This window comes from Nothobranchius furzeri, chromosome 15 (assembly GCF_043380555.1).
Source record: "Nothobranchius furzeri strain GRZ-AD chromosome 15, NfurGRZ-RIMD1, whole genome shotgun sequence".
In the NCBI taxonomy this organism is placed as follows: Eukaryota; Metazoa; Chordata; class Actinopteri; order Cyprinodontiformes; family Nothobranchiidae; genus Nothobranchius; species Nothobranchius furzeri.
In genome coordinates this window covers 24,977,879-24,998,219 of record NC_091755.1, presented here as the reverse complement: position 1 = coordinate 24,998,219, position 20,341 = coordinate 24,977,879, and the positions used below count along the sequence as shown (strand labels likewise).

General features: G+C 41.8%; 1 protein-coding gene across 6 annotated transcripts in view; it reads right to left on the bottom strand.

Moving 5' to 3' along the window:
• The window catches only part of nav1a (neuron navigator 1a), a 91,526-nt gene that overhangs the window by 32,993 nt on the left and 38,192 nt on the right, over positions 1-20,341 (bottom strand). For all 6 annotated transcript variants that reach the window (XM_054745943.2, XM_070544611.1, XM_054745945.2 and 3 more), the window contains 2 exons: positions 18,018-18,120; positions 16,112-16,450 (listed from right to left, as the gene is read on the bottom strand). In XM_054745943.2, the coding sequence (XP_054601918.2) occupies positions 16,112-16,450; positions 18,018-18,120 (442 nt within the window). The remainder of the gene's footprint in view (positions 1-16,111; positions 16,451-18,017; positions 18,121-20,341) is intronic.

Sequence of the window (20,341 nt, the reverse complement as noted above, 5' to 3'; positions counted from 1 at the left end):
GTTGACATGATTGGCCAGAGAAGGACAGTTTTTTTTGGAGCCATCACATCTACCCAAACCATACTACCCCACAGAAGCGTCGTCGATGCACTGAAGCCGTTTTTAAGATTTGCTTTGGCAGTAGTGTCCTTCTCAATCACCATCCATTTTGGCTCAAGTAGCAGCTGATGGTGTGAATGGAAGTACCATGACCTTGGAGTTCACCTCTAATCTTTTCGGAAAGCATTGAATCTATTCATATTGTCATCATTTCCCTGGTGCCACTTAACCTACCTTGTCTTCAGACGGACTCTCCGACCACCATCAGAAGACAAGGTGGTTAAGTGTCTTGCCCAAGGACACAATGACAGCGGCAAACTGAGCGGGGCTCGAACCTGCCACTTTCCGATTACTGGGCAAGCACCCAGCTTCTGTGCCGCCGTCAATACATTTCACTCTTTTCTGTCTGATCCAAGGTTTCAAGTTATTTCATTGATACTTGTGTTTGTTTCCTCTTACTTAGAAGGGCACCAACAAGTGTATCCACTGCATTTAGTTTGTTAGATAATGGTGTGCCGCTTATGATTTAAATGAGGTTTGCTCTTTCTCATCCAAACACAGCAGACATATAATATATAAAGAGAGAGAGAAAGAGAGAGAAATGTAGGTCAGGCCGTGAGGAAAAATGCGGATCGCTCAATGCAGTGGATCAATGCAAACACACCCACTCACATACCTGACACATTGCTGACCGAGCCTCCAAACACCACCACTTGTCATCGCCTGCAGTTTATAACAATGGATGTGCCGAATGCAGACACTTAAGGCGCGTGCGCACTCCCTGCGCGTGCAAAATCATGATTTATGATGATGTGCTTTCCAATTTATTTAGTCTATTGGAGCCGCACCACTCTGTCTCCAGACTCTTCATTACAATAAAACGCAGCGCTGATTCAACATATGGTTTTGCGCATTGGGGGCTGCCGAGAACTTCCATCCTCACATTCATTTCACAAAAACCTTCAGATTTTAACGAAGTCTTGTCTCTTTCTAACAAGCCCACCACAACAGCCAGACGTTCCACATTGCAGCACCTGGGAGTTTTATGAATGAGACAGCGCGGCTCGGTTTTACGCACCGACTCCGCCGGAACCCTCATCTACACTCACCCCACATTCATCTCATTCGAACGCAGAGCCACCGGCGTGTTAATTAGCTCCTCTTCCGGCAGCAACAGCAGTCCCATCATCCAGCAGTCTATGCCCTCATCCGCTTACCTTGACAGAAAGTGCATTGTCCTCCCCGCGCGCCGCGGAGCCGGTTGGAGCTGCAGCATTTTCCCGTTCAGCACGCGCCCGCTCATTTCTACTACACCATCCACCTTTCACGCTGCTTTGTTCCAGTTCGGCATATCCCGCCTCTAAATGTATCCAAGGCAACAAAAAGAGTAGACTTCCCCTGCTGACAACTGATGAGCCGCCTGTGAGAGTCAGCAGCGGTGACTGACCCAGTCCCGCAGTGCACACACTCAATAACGCGCACACACACACGCTGGGAGGGACGGGGTAGGGTAGGCGATGAGAAAGACGGGAGTAAGGGAGGGAGGTAAGATAGAAAAGCAACACCCCAAATTCCTCCTCCTCCTCCTCCTCCTCCTCCTCCTCCTCCAGCCCAGTTTAGCTCATCCCTGATCCCCAGCAGCTGCGCCTTTACCGCACAGAGGTTTGGGTGCGCATTCAGCCGCGAGATAAAGCACAGTCATCAAATTCTCCAACAAGCGACACTTTTAAGACGCTTCCAAGCTCTTAAAGCTCCAACCCACGCGCACGAGACAATTTCCCCGACCTCCATCATTTAGGGATAAGAACATTTATTCTACAGCTCTGCCCCGATGAATCATGTAAATATATTTAAAAATATTTTAAATACAAGATAAAAGTGTTAAGCTATAAAATGTACATTCAGTGGACTTAGTTTTGCAGCTTTTTTAGTATAAATGACTTTAAAGTCTTTAAAACGTATAGATTCAGTTGCATTAAATCTTTATAGCGAGTGCGTTGTACGAGAAAAATTACATAGGCCCATGCATTTTGTTATATATATATATATATATATATATATATATATATATATATATATATATATATATATATATATTATATATAATATATATAATTGTTATTATTATTTTAAGTGCTTAACTTGTAAAATAAATGAAACAATAAGTTCGGAATTCCCACACATCTCTGTGTTATTCATTACACACCAAACTGTTGCTCACATAACATTTGTGAATGTTTGGGTTTTAATTTATAAAATAAATCAACATGGATATTACACAGAAGCCAAAATGTCAGGCTTCCAGGTCTTGCCATATTGCATTTTAGAAGTCACTTGCAGTGGCTGAAATTTGCACTTATGTATTTTCACAAAAAATATATATTCTAATAAATAATTGACTGAATAAACATATTAAAAAGCAATTATTTACCAGAAAGGCTGGGCATTGAAGTGAATTTAAACTATTTAATCAGGAAAGTGTCTTACTTACATAAATGATAGTGCAGCCAGCCACTGGGGGGCACTTTTTTGCATCAACTTCATAACAGTATTCTAATCATTTTAATTTGGAAGCTCTGAACACATTTTAGTTGCATTATTATTGGGGGGATTTTGGGCACCGACTGATTAATCACATAAAATATCAAATAACATGAGATTAAATAAATTAAGTAGCAGAGACAGTCAGCATCACTCACGAAAAGAAGAAAACCTGTATCTCCCTAATTTTGTTTCTCTTGAGTCACTGAATTTCCAGAATAAATGATGGCTTGTAGCCCAACATCATTGCCACAAACAGGCTTTAATTAGGGTGTAATGAGGTGGGTGAGTCATATGACTCTTGTGTTTAAATGGGGGTGTATAGGATGCTGGAGACATGCAGAGCAATAGAGTGTCATGTATCCACTCCCGCAAGCTGAACTCCTTTGCAACATCCGCTGGTGTTTGAACACTTTAAGTACCGAGTGCACCCCTGTGAATTAATCTGCCTGTTTCGTTCAATAAGTGAATGAAAGGGGTAGAGAGACACACTTGGGGGGAGGGAATGGAGATAATTAACACTGTCCTTTTATTTGGAATAAATAAAGAGAGTTCTAGAAAAAACAGAGAAAATAGAAAAAGATTCATCAATGCATTTGTTTTATTTTTTGTAAGTGCTAACAGAACAAAGGCGGGATTCTGCTGCTCCCTCGTACCATGCAGTGCCAGGTGGGCACACAGCACTAGTGTGTGTGTGAGTGCGTGCGCGTATGTGTGTGTGACCGGCATGTTGGCATGCTGAACTGCAGGTGTATGAAGTTGCTGCCACTGTTGTGTTGCCTAGAGAGACCAATAAACAGCAACAAAACAGCATCTTTGTGCACACACAACACTCCCACATTCACACAAACACTTTCAATCCTTAAGTCAGAGTGAGCATTATGCTCTTATTTATGTCAGCTCTGATCCGAGTTTCTGGAAGGGCCACTTGGACGTTTTTCCTTCAGTCTGGCAAGCTTTGACATCAACCTCTGACTCATGTCCAGACATGCACTCAGTCCTTCGTCTACTCATCAAAGGGGGCTCTTTCTTTTTCATGGCTTCCCTCCATTTTCACCGAGCGTTCATGAGCTTGTTGTTTAGGTGTGCAGTATAATTAGGCGGTGAAGTAACAATGTAATGACAGTACACAGGCCGGGTCACTATATGACCCTGGGAACTTGTTGCTCTTCTGCTGATGAAAGGGGCTGGAGACCTGGGAAAGCTCATCCCTCTTATCATACCAAGAACACACACATACACACACACATTCTCACACACTATTAGTTACACATGCAGAACATTAACAAATATAAATGAGTCCCTCAAACAAACATATATCACACTCCAAAACGTCTTATCGTTTTGTCCCTTATTTAGTGTCAAATACATGTCGTACTATCAGCTACCTACACACTACAACACCCTACACACTTCCTGTCCACAGACAAACTCTCACACATTTAAGCAATCAGTGTCTGACAAGTTTCTTTTAGATGTTGGATTTCACTGAAGCAGATCCAAACCTTTAAAGTTCCTCTGCACAGCCTCTAACACATAAAACACCAAAACCTTCTAATTAACCCTCATTTCTTTATTTGACCTCCAGTCAATCAGAGCGTATGATAATCTTTATTAAGTGATCTTGATCAATAACTTGTCAGATCTTTTAAGGCTCTTGTCACTTTTTTCTTGAGACTTTGACTTTTTTTTCCTGACCTCGACTTTGTGGCAAGTCATTTATTTTTATGTCAAACATAATTTTGCTCATTTAGTTTGCAACTACTCGAGCATTTGGTCACGTTAATTTTACAGTCACTTTACAAATACACTACAGTAAAAAAAATTGTAAGGTAAACTGGTATTTTACAGTGGGTGCATCTGACTAGTTGTCATTGTCTATGCAAGTCAACAAGTATGGTCAGCAAGTGAACATTTTGGGCTTTAGTCAACAGATTAAAGTCACAGTAGTCACCTAGCATACCGAGTATGTACTATTTTTTTTCCTGACTTGGTGACTGTTATGACACAGTCATCCACTATCGTTGCCAGAGTACTATTGTGTTTGACTGACTGAAATAGCTGATTGTTGAAAACAACATTCACTGCTTGGCCAACAAAGGAAGTCTCCACCAAAAAAATGTCTCACGATAATATTTCATTGGACCACCTTTAGCTTTGATTATGCCACACATTCGCTGTGGCATTGTTTCAGTCATTTTCTGCGATGCTACCAGATTTATTTCCATCCAGTGTTGCATTAATGCTTTATCAAGATCTTGCATTGATGAAGGTAGTCTGCTCGCTGCACAAAACTTTCTTCAGCACATCACGATTTGTGTCATCAGGGAAGATGGAATATTCTAGTTATACAGTACATTTAGATAGTCAGCTGACCAACTGCAGCAACCCCACATCATAGCACTGCCCCCACAGGCTTGTTCACTAGGCACTAAGCATGATGGGTGCACCACTTCATCTGCCTCTCTTCTTACCCTGATGCACCCACGATTCTGGAACAGGGTCCGTCTGGACTTATCAAACCACATGACCTTCTTCCATTGCTCCAGAGTCCAAACTTTATGCTCCCTAGCAAATTTAAGCAAATTATTTTTCCCAGTTTGTTTCACTGATTAGTGGTTTTCTTGAGCTTTTCTTGAGTTCGTTTCACATTGTGCATGTGAAAATGCTCTTTTAAGCATAGCACTGAGTTCTACTGTTGTTTGTCTTTATAGGGTTTCACCAAAAGTTCAAGTGATTGCCGATCACGATCATTCAAGATTCTTTTCCAACCCCATTTCTTCCATGAAGACCATGGGTCCCCACTATCCTTCCAGTTTTCAACAATGCGTTGGATATTTTTTAACCTAATTGTAGTAGTTTCTACAATCTCCTTAGACGCTTCCTTTGCTTGATGCATGCCAATAATCTTACCCTTCTCAAACAGACTAACATCTTTTCCACGACCACCAGATGTGCCTTTCCACATAGTTGATTAAGAAATTAGAAGAAACACATTGCACCAGTTGGCATTAAATAACTTGTTCCCAGCTGAAGGATAATCACCTATGCAGTAATTATCCAATCGGAGTCTCACACCTATTTGCCCAGTATAATCCAGGTGGGGGTAATACAAGACTTGTGTGAAGTAGTTCAGTGCTATAAATTACTCACATAGCATTTGTCAAAACATTTTATTAGTTAATTTAGTTTGAAATCAAACAGATCTGTTTGCTAAACTTGAGTCAGCTTGTGCAGGTTTCTCTCAAGTTTAACTGACCTGAGGGAAACCTTCAGTCTGTTTCTCATCTTTAATTATACAACAATCTTGGGAGATTGGCACTCTTTCTGATTTTCTATTCAGCATGTTCAGTCGTCCCACTGGCCGTAACAGTTCTCATCGATTCAACCAAATGCATTCCTCACAGCAGATCAATTCAATTCAATTCAAAAGTACTTTATTAATCCCAGAGGGAAATTGATTCCCACAACATGATCACTTTGTCTTTGAATAAAGCAATCAAATGGGCAGGAATTCTGCTGCACCTCTGAGCCAGGGGCAGAAAGAAGATTTTCATCAAAGAGCCTGACAAGATCTTCATATTTAAAGTCTCTTTACAGGATGTGGCATGGGGCACTGTTTTCTATAACTGGAATAATCCAGTTGACGTAATAAAGCCATACCCATCATCTGCAGCATCGTGTCAAAGTGACACAACCAATAGTTGATAGTAGCCTTGAGCAAGCTGCTATCGTGTGAAACATTCAGGCAGTTAAAAATATCAGTTCTCTGCATGTTTCAGCTGGTCGGACATAAAGTATGAAAGGCTTTTCAGTCTCCTGCTCAAAAGGATGTTGACAAAACATGTCTACAGAGGAAAACATGTGGAGTGAGATATCTTAAAACATAACCAAAATTATTCTTGTGTTTCAAACCCAATCAGTCTTAATTTGAAGCTTGAGTTTAAAGTTATGCTTTCATCAAACTGAAAGACTGACATTCTTATTAGTTGTTAACTCCCCTAATCAATCTTAATGCTGGGTGTAAAGCAGGGAGGCACTGAGTCCCATTAATACAGTCTTTGGTATGACCCAACTGGCATTTGAACCCATGATGTCTCAGTCTCAGGGCGGACACTGATACCACTAGACCACTAAGCTGGTATCATTGACTGTGTTGGAAATCAAACAAATGGATTGCAAATCTGTATTTCTTTATTAAACACACAACACCACATTTCTGTGCTGTTATAAGTTTTGGAAATATGGAACCATGAGATTAGCTTTTACCATTTATATCCAAAACCAAGGTGACACAAAGAAATCATCAAAAACGAGCCATCAGTAACATAACCTAACACTGTCTTCTATGTGCACTTCAGATGAGATCAACACCATGCACGTGTTTGAACGTGTATAACTGACTGGTGGCGCAGAACATTTGGTGAATAGAAACAAAACGTTTTATTATCTTGGGAATAACAGCCAGCTTTTTGTTTGGGTAGGTCACTGAACTGGTTTTGTGCATCAAGCCCTCATCTACTTGTTGTGAAGGATGGATTTGCTGAACTCTATTTGATCACATCAGTACATTTTGATTTCAATTGGCTTTTTGGCCATTGTAAGTTACTGGAAATTGAGTTGCAGTGAAAAGAAATGCCTTAAACATATAAACTGTTGACCCAAATGATTTTACAATGCCTGAATTGTTTTGGCAAAGATGTTACCCAGATACACTTTGCATAGCAGTGTGCATTAGTCTAGCTAATCACCAACAACAAACCAAGATTTGAAAGGTGAAAATCTTTGTAGCTCTTAGTGGAAAAATGCATCGGTATTGCAGCAACTCAGGATGATTAAAGGTCTTTGGACTTCTAAGTCATTTAGCCTCTTTTTTTAAGGGGAGGTACAAGGCTGAAGAGCTACTTGTTTGGTTAATTGAGAGACCCTCCATGCCTGGACCACCAAATTATATTTTAGTGTGAGAAAAAAAAAAGGTTTGGTCCGTCAAGAACAAAATGCAAGTTGGACTTTACTGTAACCCAACTTGAAAGATGTCTTTTCTTTTACAAAAGAGAAAACTCCTAAAAAGTTCAAATGCTACTTAGGTGGTTTCAGCAGCTTTTCAACCAGTGTGTCCTTATTGAGAATATTTCCACAGCTGGGAGAAATGCTACATGCCTAAAAGGATGAGATTAAGAGATAAGTGTAATATGAAGAACAGGAAGGAAGGATGGTGACAAAGGGCAGACAAAAGTGTGTGACTAATGTCGAAACAACTGCAGAGAATAACACGGTAGGAGTCAATGGGAGGGAAGAAGGGGGTGATTCTTATGTGTATCCCCCCATCACACCCCACTGGTAAACCTCCAAAGGCTTGGATTTAGAGTGAGTATTACATGCATGTGTGTGTGTGTGTGTGTGTGTGTGTGTGTGTGTGTGTGTGTGTGTGTGTGTGTGTGTGTGTGTGTGTGTGTGTGTGTGTGATGTAGATTTATGGCGGCTTCTCCCAAAAGCTTCTAAAAAAGCTTTTTCTAAACCCAGAAGTTTCATTTACCCCCCATTGGTGAACTGAGCATGTTCTCTAAAGGCTGTACAGATGTGGGAGGGTATGAAAGACTGGAAGCCAGCTTTAGAAAGAGTGTGTACTTGCATGTGTGTGTGATGGTGTTGAGTTGACGGGGGATTGCACTGGACTGTGGGAATCAATGCCCCAGGAAATTAAGCAAATCATTTCCAGCAAACGTTTTTTGAATATTATAATAAATATTAGTTTCCCCTTGAAAAAAGTTTATATAAGAAAATGAAACCTACTAAAGTCAGTCTGACCTATCTTCTTTGTGTCGGGAGATCTGTTCACTATTTAAAGAAAACAGCAGCTGAGATGTTTGAATGAGAATACGGGTAGAGAGAGAGAGTGTGTGACACACTGCTTCGTAGTTTAATTACAACTAATGTCTCAAAGTGGCATCTCTGTTGCCTGGAAAAGGTTTTTTTAGTAAAACGTCTCCGACAACAGATACAACAGATCCTACCCTAAAAGGTTCATGGAAGGTAAAAAAAGAAAAAAATATATTTTTTTTATCTTGCTTTGATTAAAAATAAAAACCTGGAGGGTATAATTACAAAGACTTATCCGTTGGAGGTCTATCACTTGATCCACTTCTCCTTGGCGTAGCTTTCATGGTCTACTGGTATGTTCCACTCTGAGGAGTCTTAAACATAAAAGTCTGTTGACTGAATGATGTCAAGTTTACAATTCATATCTGGACTTGTTAGCTTAGTGTCATGTTCTCCACCGGCTGTTGTTTTCAGGTCATTTCCCCTTTTCCTCTCCCGCTGTAGGTCAAGTGTGGTTTCATCATAAAAAAGAAGAAAATAAAGTGATTTCAAAACACTTTCGGGAAGAGCAGCATTCATGTGCATCCTTTAAGGAAACAGTGTGAGTTTGGTCGGTGGCCAAAAGTCGCGACACCCTGACCTCCATAAATTAGGGAGCCTAGCCCACTCACACTTTGTTCCTTTCCTTAGCATATATCACCTACATCGTAACCATCCTTCAGAACTATGTGGGGGTCCTGGAGCTGTTGAGGCCCCACATTGCAAACTCCAACATTTCCTAGAAGAGGTCTCTGAGTTCTCATGTGATATCCAAATCTTCCCTGTGAGGAAACCAAGGATTAGGAGGGATTATGCCACAGCATCTTTCTAAGGATTTACCAAGACTTGGGGGAGCGTTACCTTGGCAGCAGGAGCTGTAACCCCCATGACAGAGCAGAAGATATCTAAGGAAAGCTAAAATATTTGTTGTGCTTGATTTCGTAAGTCCAATTTCATTCCCCAGTCTTGGCCTTTTCCTATATTTCCCTTCTCTCAGAGAGAAAGTGTGAGAATAGTTGTAAATGTAATTCCCAAGCTCCGATCCAGAGCATGTGTTTGTTACTCAACAGTATATTTCACAATCAGTAAATGGAATGTTGTCAAACCAAATAAATCCATGAAGGCTGACAAAAAAAAACTGCTTATTTTCTAGCAGTGGACACCAGAAAACACGATCACGTCTGTAAGTGTTGGACATGAAAACAGTCAGGATGAAAAGGAAGTATGTACTGCTTCAACTCTGGAGTCACCTTTGTTTTATAAGATCCCAGCCCCAAATGACTTATGTTCGGAGTACTGAACTAAACTAAAACACAGAAAAAATAAGTATATTTTAATGACTACCAGAGGATTTGGGAGGGTAAGTAGAGTATAATTTCTATAGAAAGTTACAGTCAGCTGCTGCTAATCCAACGGACTCTATTAACTGATCATCAGCAAGTGAGAACACTGATGTGAAAGCAGAAACGTGTTGGTCTGAGTTATTCAGTGTGGCTGCAAACACAAGGGCAAGAGAGAAAAACATCAGCAATGATATTTGAGAAGCAACTGCTGCTGTCCGTCAATCTGGAAGGGAATTATAAAACCATCTACTAAACTTTTGGGAAAGTGTTAGCAAATGGAAATTATTAAAAATAACTGAAACGAATGTCCTAACAAGTTATTCCTAAGGATAGGTAGGGACAATGATAGAAAAAATAAAAAACACAAAAGATACGGGTCAGATTCTGAAGGCTTGTATTATCTTACTGAAATTTAAAAGTTTTATACCATCGCAGAAATGAGTATATGATGTTTCAGCTTATGAAAAGATATGTTTCAATCAATACAGTACAATGTCCCATTCATTTACAGGGTGGGGGCGGAGCTTAAATATTGTACTGCAGCCATCCACTAGAGGGTGTGTCAGTTTCTTTTGTTTCAGTGCTCCTCTGTCTTGCTTTTACAGATGTAATTTTTTTTCACTGATATTGTATGTGTTTGGGAGGTCAAAACAGCAAAATATCTTAACAAAAACCATCTGCCTCAGTCACATGAGGGGAAAACATGTCAGAAGGTTTGTAGAACACAAAATCCTTTTAATCCCCATATGTCACCCTTTGTTGGATAGTGTGTGTGTGTGTGTGTGTGTGTGTGTGTGTGTGTGTGTGTGTGTGTGTGTGTGTGTGTGTGTGTGTGTGTGTGTGTGTGTGTGTGTGTGTGTGTGTGTGTGTGTGTGTGCGTGTTTGCAGTAGGATGCCCGTTTGAGCTGTTTTAGCACTCAGATTAATGTCATTGCTGTTAGTCAGCAGCACCCTACTGTTTCTTCTCAAGCCAGTTATATCATCCCTTTTAAAAATAAATAACCAGACAGAAGAACTAAATATACAAATGCAAGTTCAGCAGATTAGTATGAGACACATGCTCCAATTATCAATGATGTCAAGTTTTGGCTGTTATGCTTAGTCAGCACAAAGTCAAACTAAAAGCCTACTGAATGGCACACAGGAGACATTCTGGGTGACAAGGAAATCTCAATATGACTCAGCTTATGTATGCATGTGTGATCATTTGAGAAGCTCTAATAAATGAATACAAATGGGGCTGTGTGTGTGCTCTCCATGGGTGTTCGGTCTGGTGTTTGGATTGCACGTGCAGGAACAAAGAAAGCGTGCTCTTCTGTATTCAGTCAAGTTTTGTCTGTAATGACAGGAGAAGTAATTGATTACACGCCACAGCGAGCAGACCGAGCGTAGGGAGCAACACAGAGATGGCAGAGAGGCCATCATCGGCCTCCTGAACCATATCTCACTCTCATTAACCTTTAATGTAAACAAAAACATCTCCTACACACAAGACAGTGCAGACAGAACTTCTACTGGAACTGACAGAAATTTTATGAAAAGAAGCATTTTCTGAATGCACAAAAATTTTCACTTAAAAACAGAAATGCCAAAGTTCAGCATCACCTAAATGAGCTAAGCTCCCTTTTTAATACTCTTAATATAATACAACTACAGTTTATAGTTTAGTTAAACACTAGTTGAATAAAAGCCTTCTGTTATTTACCAGTCTTAAACCATGTGAGTATTAAAGTGCTTGTTTGATTTACATAAATATCCACATCTGATGAACAATAAAAAACCAATATAAACACCATTAAGTCCCATTAGTCATCATCACTCACTGATGAAATCTCTGCATTTGACCCATCCCCGTGGGGAGCGATGAGCTGCAGCAATGGCTGCGCTCACAAACTATTTGGTGGTTTAACCCCCATTCCAACCGCTGAAAGCTATGTTTCAAGCAGGGAGGCATTTGGTCCCATTTGTAAAGTCTTTGGTGAGACCGATTTGAACCCCAGTCTCCTATTCCCAGGGTGAATGCTCTATTCCCTCAAATTCAGTCTTGATGTCTGCGCCAATTATTTTAATCCAGAATGCTTTAAAAATCTAGGGCAATATCGGGCGAAGATGGCAACAAGGATTCGTCTAGAAAGAGGAGCCATTCCAACACTGAGAAACTTGCCTGAAATTCAAACGGTAAGGCAGAAGTCTGAATACTCTACTGTGTATGCTGTGTCTGCAGTGATGCGGGCGTTGTACCGGCCTGTCGTGGTAAAAAGAGAGCTGAGTGAGAAGGCAAAGCTTTCGATTTACCAGTCAGTCTACATTCCTACCCTCACCTATGGTCACAAGCTTTGGGTTGTGACCGAAAGAACAAGATCACAGATACAAGCAGCCGAAAGAGGCTCTGAGTAGACCCGCTGCTCCTCCACATATAGAGGAGACAGTTGAGGTGGCTTGGGCATCTGATTAGGATGCCTCCTGGATGCCTCACTGGTCTCTCACCTGGCCAGGGAACGCCTTGGGATTCCCCCGAGGAGCTGGCCCAAGTGGCTGGGGAGAGGGAAGTCTGGATCTCTCTACTCCAGCTGCTACCTCCGCGACCCGACTCCGGATAAGAGGAAGAAAATTGATGGATGGAGGAAACTTTTGACCAACTGGCCAAATGAACTGAACTCAGTGCACTGATAAGTAGGTTGAATTGGAACGTTTACTTTGTGAAGTGACATGAAATGAACATTTGGTGCCATTTAAATATACTGAATTACATTCAATCCTTATGTTGTTGTTTTTAAATCTTCCCCCTTTACACACCATAAAGCTAAACTCTGACATCCATCCAAGTCATGATAAAATTAATGGTGTGTGTGTGTGTGGGGGGGGGGGGGGGGGGGGGGGGGCTGTTGTTGCAGGCGAGGTGTTTAGTTAGGATCACATAGGGTGGAGTCCTGCAGTGAGTTTTCAAACAAGTCTATCAGCAGAACGTAAGTTCATTAATCATACAGTGCCAAACTCAATTATGTTCTCCATGTGTGTTTGTTCACGCTCGTGTGTGAAATGTCTCATGTTTGGCCAGTAGGTGAGGCTAGAGTATGAAAGGATTAAGGCTGACCTAAAGAAAACACTCTCGCCCATGCTAACACACCCACACACTCGTATATCATGCAAAGGAGTATGGTTTTCATTAAAAGTACTCCACTCAAGGATGTGCAGCTTTAAAGGCTGCAGAAAGTCTGTTGAATGTCACTCAATTTTAAAGTGCTTGAACATCAGATAAGGGCCACCCCTAAAGCTTCAATCAGAAGAACCGCAAGCCACAAGGCGAGAGTAAGCATGGATGGCATCTAAACCTATTCCAGGCATCATTTGTTTTCAAAACACATTACACCGCACATGTTTCTGTCACACGTCACCACACGACGCAAAGCTGACACACTGGAGAAGCCAGCCTAGTTCTGTTTTCTCTAGAAAGCAGAAAGTCCAAACACTTCAGACGGCAGACTCCAAAACTCCTCAGGGAGCTGTGTGTGTGTGTGTGTGTGTGTGTGTGTGTGTGTGTGTGTGTGTGTGTGTGTGTGTGTGTGTGTGTGTGTGTGTGTGTGTGTGTGTGTGTGTGTGTTTAGCCTGTTCAACAACCAAATGTTTTCATAATTCAGCCACTTAGTTCAGTGAACCAGCATGTACCGCCGTGTTGCCGTGGCAACCATGCTTTTACTAATGGGAGGCTTTCGAGGACGGCTGCTCTTCCATCCATGATCTAAAGTGTCTGCACCAAGCAGGACCGAAAACCAGCCACACACTCATGTAAACTCCTGACACGTGTGTGTGTGTGTGTGTGTGTGTGTGTGTGTGTGTGTGTTGTGTGTGTGTGTGTGTGTGTGTGTGTGTGTGTGTGTGTGTGTGTGTGTGTGTGTGTGTGTGTGTGTGTGTGTGTGTGTGTGTGTGTGTGTGTGTGTGTGTGTGTGTGTGTGTGTGTGTGTGTGTGTGTGCGTGTGTGTGTGTGTGTACGTAGAGCCCATTATCACCACTCAACCAACAACAATAGAAATCAATACTGTTGGTGGAAAACGTGTGGGCTTCTGTCTCAAACCATATTCAGACTTTATTTTGAGGCTTTGTGCAGGAAACACACACACGCACACGCGTATACACACACGCACACACACACACACACACACACACACACACACACACACACACACACACACACACACACACACACACACAGCTATAGAGGTGTGCTAAGAGTGCACTGTGTGTGCCTAGGGGTGTAAAAAATAAAACATTATATTTAACTCATGACTCCTTCTGACACTGAACACCACATCACATGTCTGGTCTCCCAGATAAAAACATTTTTGTTTAGTCAAAATTATGCCTAGATCTATATTTGTTTCATTTAAAGATTATAAAATCAGAACTTTGTCTTCTCATTAAGAACCCCTGGGATTTACATATAAAAGCAAAGCTTAGGTAATTACTTATTATGCCTCCCTGTGCAAGTGTGTGTGTGTGTGTGTGTGTGTGTGTGTGTGTGTGTGTGTGTGTGTGTGTGTGTGTGTGTGTGTGTGTGTGTGTGTGTGTGTGTGTTTAAAATAAAGAATGATGTGTGTGTGACCGTGTGGAGATTCTGGGAGGTTGTCTGAATCCAGATGGAGGTGGAATTCATCAGACCAGCTGAGGCACCAGTAAGAAAAGCACAGGAAATAAATAACTGACAGAAGGCATCATGAGTCAGGCTGTGAGTGTGTTTTTACTGGGTTTGTGTACAGCCAGGTCATGGTAAGCTCTCTCCATGTGAGTGTGAGTCACACCTTCACTTGTTTGAGTCAAGGTGAGTCATATCCCTCGGATTGGGATCTGATTAAGGACAGATTTGTGTTCCCATAGTTTTCAGTTTCCCTTTAACAGAACAAAGGGATGAGACCTGCCAAACCTTGACAGAGACTGGACGTGTTTCAGATGCATAGGGGGGAATCTGATTTATTATATATGCGGTTTGAAAGTGTACTGTGCCCTGTACGTGACACTGGTGGAGCCTGAATGCATAATAGAGCAGGATTTGTAATAAATTATGCGATAAGGGAGAGGGCTCAGCAGGAATCCTCCCAGTAGCCATGATGAGGAGGAAGGAACCTCCGAGAAGGAGGGTTTGTCTGCCCTCTAGTGGATAAAACCTAACTGTTATCAGAACTAAAGCTCATTTAGAGTTGGAATAAAAAGGTTACAGAATATTTGAAAGTGTTGAAGCTTTATATTGAAGAAATTCGTTGATGCTGTTTTATTAACTGCCTCAGTTTCCTTTTTGTTTACAAACACAGCCACCTGATTGGTGACCTGAAACATAAAACCTGTGCAGGGGTTTAAAGTGTGCTTCAACTCGTTCTAGTGACTGGGGGGTGCATCTTTTTTGTGTTCGCCATGGAAACGTCAAACTGTGAGCCAGGAAAGGACTCTACAGCTGACAGAATAGTATGAGGTCATGTTTTTGTTCACTACACTCTGATGTTACTCATCTAAAGTGTCAAAATGATCTTGTAAAAATGCCTGTAAGTTATAAAAAATGTTTTGGAGATCTTCTAAATCAGATTTTCTCTACAAGCAGGGATCTAGTTGTTCTTCTTGTCTGGGCACAACATGTCCAAAAGGAGTGATAAGTCACAATCTGAGCTCACGGGACCGATCCTGCTGATTCAGCTGTCACAGAAACAAAGAACTTATGTTCACTCTGGAACATTTCGCTCCCATTGTCATTTTGTTATCACCAATAACAACCAGACAGACACATAAACACATATTAGCATGACTGGGATTGATTTCATCAGTCGTTTCTTCCCAGCGGACAACAGCAGATCTTGTGAGGTTTACTAATCTTACCAGAAACATAGAAATCCATGTTTTGTTTTCTAAAGGGATCTTAACATGAAATGTGTTGACATAAGGAATCTGTGCTTGCCTTGTGTGAACTCAAAGTTGCTACCACCTTAAATAACCAGTTGTTTGCAGCTATCTTTGTCAGCGGGGTTTGGTGAGCTGACACAAACAGAAGTGTGTCTGAATGATGGATGATCTCTGTGAGGGGGCTTGATAATGGTGACACCATAGGTCTCTGCCAGAGGGCAGCTTTCTGATAACAACAGAGCTTCATGAGGCGACTACAGGTGACAGAGTCAAGCTGACACCACGAGGAAGCTTCTGATGCATAAAAGATGAGCTGATCCAAACCTGCTAATACCTGCATGCATCAATAGATTTGTGTGATTTTTGGTTGATGAAAAGAGAAATGTGCTCAAAAGCTGAGAAGTTTAATGATTTCATATGGGTAAAAATACGTTTGAACAACTCACCCATTTCCTAGGTCATCTATATCATCATCGTCCTCCTCATCATCTTCATATTCACCATTTGGGTTCTTTCCTCCCAAATCAGTGTCGCTGCGGTAATCTCCCTTCAGGAGAGCCGGATCTGACTCCGCCAAGTCTTCGATCAGACGGATTCGTGAGGTGTGGCTGATTTGGAGGGGAACTTCTGATGGGGCATTCCCCATGGACGGAGCATCACCTGCCTGAAGACGAGGACTCGCTTGACCCTGGCGCCATGACAGAGGAGAGGAGCGATTGGACAGACTGGAAATGGAGAAGGCAGCAGCTTCATCACTGTCGTAGTTTATGGTCCCCTCGACGCAGCTAAGGAGGAAAGGACAGTTTTCGTTATTGTATTATTATAGTTATTATAGCAGATATAAAAGATGGATCCCACCCCCACCACCATCCCTACCCCAGAAAACCTTTAAATATGATTCCTCTAGTCATCTCTTCTCCACAATGCCTCGCTGTTTCTCAGAAACATTTCTATGAAAAACATTCTTGAAAAGCTCGGGGATTATTCTGGAAGTGGATGCGTGTCGGCGGCAGAGAAGATTTTTCTCCAAATGCAGACAACACGCATCCATTTGATGCTTTTCTCCTGTCAGCAAACACGTCTTTGTGCTCTACGGAAAGCTTCAATCTGCAAAATTTGAAAGCACCTACAAACATAAGCATTGCATGTGCTCCCTGTGCCAAAGCAGCACATCGCTACTGAAACGCCTGGCCTTGGAATGATGGGAATTAGCATATTAAAAGTTATGAGCTTTCAAATTGGGTGACGGCACATGCATTGAAATTAATCCTGTCTGCAGGAAACAGACTAGTTTTCAAATAAACCCCAAATGAAGACGCTTGTGAATAAAAGACTTGACTGCAGACTTATAAAATATCACACAGATTCCATTCCCAATAAACTACAATTTGACATGTATACATTTTTACAAAGCAGGTGAATCAAATGTGAACTTTTTGCTTAATAAATGCAAATCTCCCCCTCCAAACATTTGGTTTTCACTCTGCATGTCATCCTGTTTACACATAAAACCTTCACAGACTGGCTGAAGGGCCTCAAGGCAAAATATGACTTGAGCAACTCAAGGTTACTACAGTAAAAATAAAAGTATGAACAGTAAAAAGGAAACATGCTCCAGCAGGGAACATCTGTTGAGTTACTCTGCACGCGGAGAGCTCCCACTGAGGGACAGAGATAGGATGCACAGCAAGGGACACATAGACGGGCAGACGGAAGGGAAGCTGTCAAGGACAAAACTGGAGATGACACACCCAAAACTGGTCCAGGAAGCGAGGGAAGGAAGTGGGACGTTTAAGCCATTTGATTGGAGGGTTGTTGATACATGAATGTTGTTACAGTTTAACAGTAGGAATGTGTTGAGGTCAGCGTTCAGCTAATCCTTTATTAGTTTGGTATTAACCAGCTGAGTGGGTGGACAGTGTTTAACAGGGATGCAGGTGCAAACGCACCATCAGGGATGTCAAGATCGGGATTATTATTATTGTTATTTTTGCAGATAATATATTTTATTTTTGTTCTTGTCTAACTGAGCAGTATGTTTGCAATTGAAACAATTTTGGTGTTACTGATTCCTTGCAGCTCATATAAGTTGTATTTATTAATTATATAATAATATAGATTTCTTTTGTGATTTTAGGGAATTTAAAAATAAACTGACTTGACACAATTTTGTCCCTTTTCGTGCAGTCTTGAGTGTGTGCATGCACTTGTGTATTTATGCATTCATGTGTGTGTGTGTGTGTGTGTGTGTGTGTGCGTGTGTGTGTGTGTGTGTGTGTGTGTGTGTGTGTGTGTGTGTGTGTGTGTGTGTGTGTGTGTGTGTGTGTGTGTGTGCGTGTGTGTTTGGCTGACCTGCGGCTCAGCTGAACCCCTCTAAGGCTCGTCATGGTTTCCTCCAGGTTCTGACGAAGGTCCAGAACGTTCTGCACGGTTCTTTTTCTTTGTGACTCAGGATCTGCAGAGGTGCAAACAAACAAAAGCATGAGCAAATACGATTAAATGTGAAGCAATATTTAAATATCTGGTGGCTTTAAAATAAAATGAATTTCCATGGCCTTGCCAAAAGATGAAAATGTAATTAATCCCTTCTTGTTGTTGCCAATGTCTGGGATTAGCCTTCAGAATAAAGCCTTAGAAATAAATGTTTAAAAAAAAACTGAAGTTAGGAGTATAAGAAAATCATACAATGACTTTCCAGGACACAGTGGAGCAAAATAAATGAAATATGATCCAGATATCAGTCCCTCTCCCTCCTGTAATAATAAGCCAGTGTACATCTGCCCATCTGGATGGTTAGATTCCAGTTTTCTCCTCTTTACAGTAATCACCTTGAGGCACAAAATCCAGATGTGTCTCAGTGGCAGGATAAACCAAAGGCCATCCTCACTAAAACCCTACAGGAGACACACGGTCATCTGTGTCATTGTGTCTAAACAAGATTCAGTCAACACAGATTGAGTCATGTAGATTCATGCTGGGCCATCACACCTCTGTTTGACCTGTGTGGCCTGTGTGTGTGTGTGTGTGTGTGTGTGTGTGTGTGTGTGTGTGTGTGTGTGTGTGTGTGCGTGCGTGCGTGCGTGCGTGCGTGCGTGCGTGCGTGCGTGTGTGTGTGTGTGTGTGTGTGTGTGTGTGTGTGTGTGTGTGTGTGTGTGTGTGTCCACGCATGTGTGCTCCCAATGAGGACAACCCAAGCACGTGGTCTTCTAACTAAACAAAAGCTAAACATCCTGCACATTTTGTTCAAATGTGAAATTGAGGGTAAGCTACAGATGTGACGCTTCTCTAAAAGTCGAGCTCTCAATTCCAGCAGCAATCCAAACACACACACGTGTGTGTGAAATGAGGGGATGGTGACCCAAGTGCTATTAGGGTTGTTATGAGACAGTCTGTTTATCCCTGGGGTCGGGTTCGATAGACTATTACCACAAGCCAGCTGACTCCCCAACAAGTACAGCAGAACAACAACCAAACCAGAGGACATGTCTGATGACAACTAAAACAAAAGGTCATATAAGGATGAAAAGATGAAAGAGGCTGATTTCTATTTTTCTATTTTTCTCTTCTCCATATGATGGGTGGGTTTAGCGACTGATGATAATACAAAAATATTCGTACACAAGTCCAGATGGTTGGTGAGAAGAGGCCCTCCTATGAGCGGAGAGGGCAACTCCTAAACAACCAGAGGTGTCAATCTCAGCAACAGCTGCAGACTACACACACACACACACACACACACACACACACACACACACACACACACACACAGAAAAAAGAAGGAAACGTTCCAAAACAGAACTTCTTTGTTGAATCTGGCGCGCCCTGGACATAATTAGGCAATGAAAATCCACTTTCCGGTCTTAAGATGTTCATTTTTGGCCTAAGATTTACCACGACCAAATAATCTCTAATACATGGAGACAAAGTGTGACACACACCCATCCAAGGCTTTAATTGGGCGATTTTAATTACCATAAATGTGAGCTTTGTTTAACAATGGCGTCACATTGATTGGATACAGTCTGTGTGTTTGTGTGTGTGAGCCTTTGTGTATAAGTGTGCGTGCAACTGGATGTCTGTGAGGGGCATCCTGTCCCGCCGAAGCCGTGGCCCTGGTGTTCCCAGCTGGCATGTTGGGAGGGGTGGGGATGGGGAATTAGAGATGCAAATATCCCTGTCAAGGCCTGCAGCTCCCCTGAGGTGCAGATGATTTATACTGATCTGGTTTAAACTGACTGTGTGTTTCTGTTGTGTGTGAGTATTTGTGTGTGTCCACCATCGACATAAATATACGGTGTCCACCTGTCTCTTCTGTATGCATGCAAACACACACACACACACACACACACACACACACACACACACACACACACACACACACACACACACACACACACACACACACACACACACACACACAAACATGTTCTGAAGAGTTTAGGGATCAGCTCAGGTACTTGGGTTAATGGACAATACAGACTGAGTCAGCACGCTGGAGGGATGGTGTTGTTGTTAATGCATGGGCTGTCTCGGCATCATAACAGGAGCGTGCTCTCAGATAAAAACTTGAAAAGGTTCCAGCAATCCTTGGCGACAGCAGCCATCTTTGGTTTACAATTTTCAGAAATGTCTTTTAAAGTTAAACTCAGCAAAACCAGAGCTTTATGTATTTAATA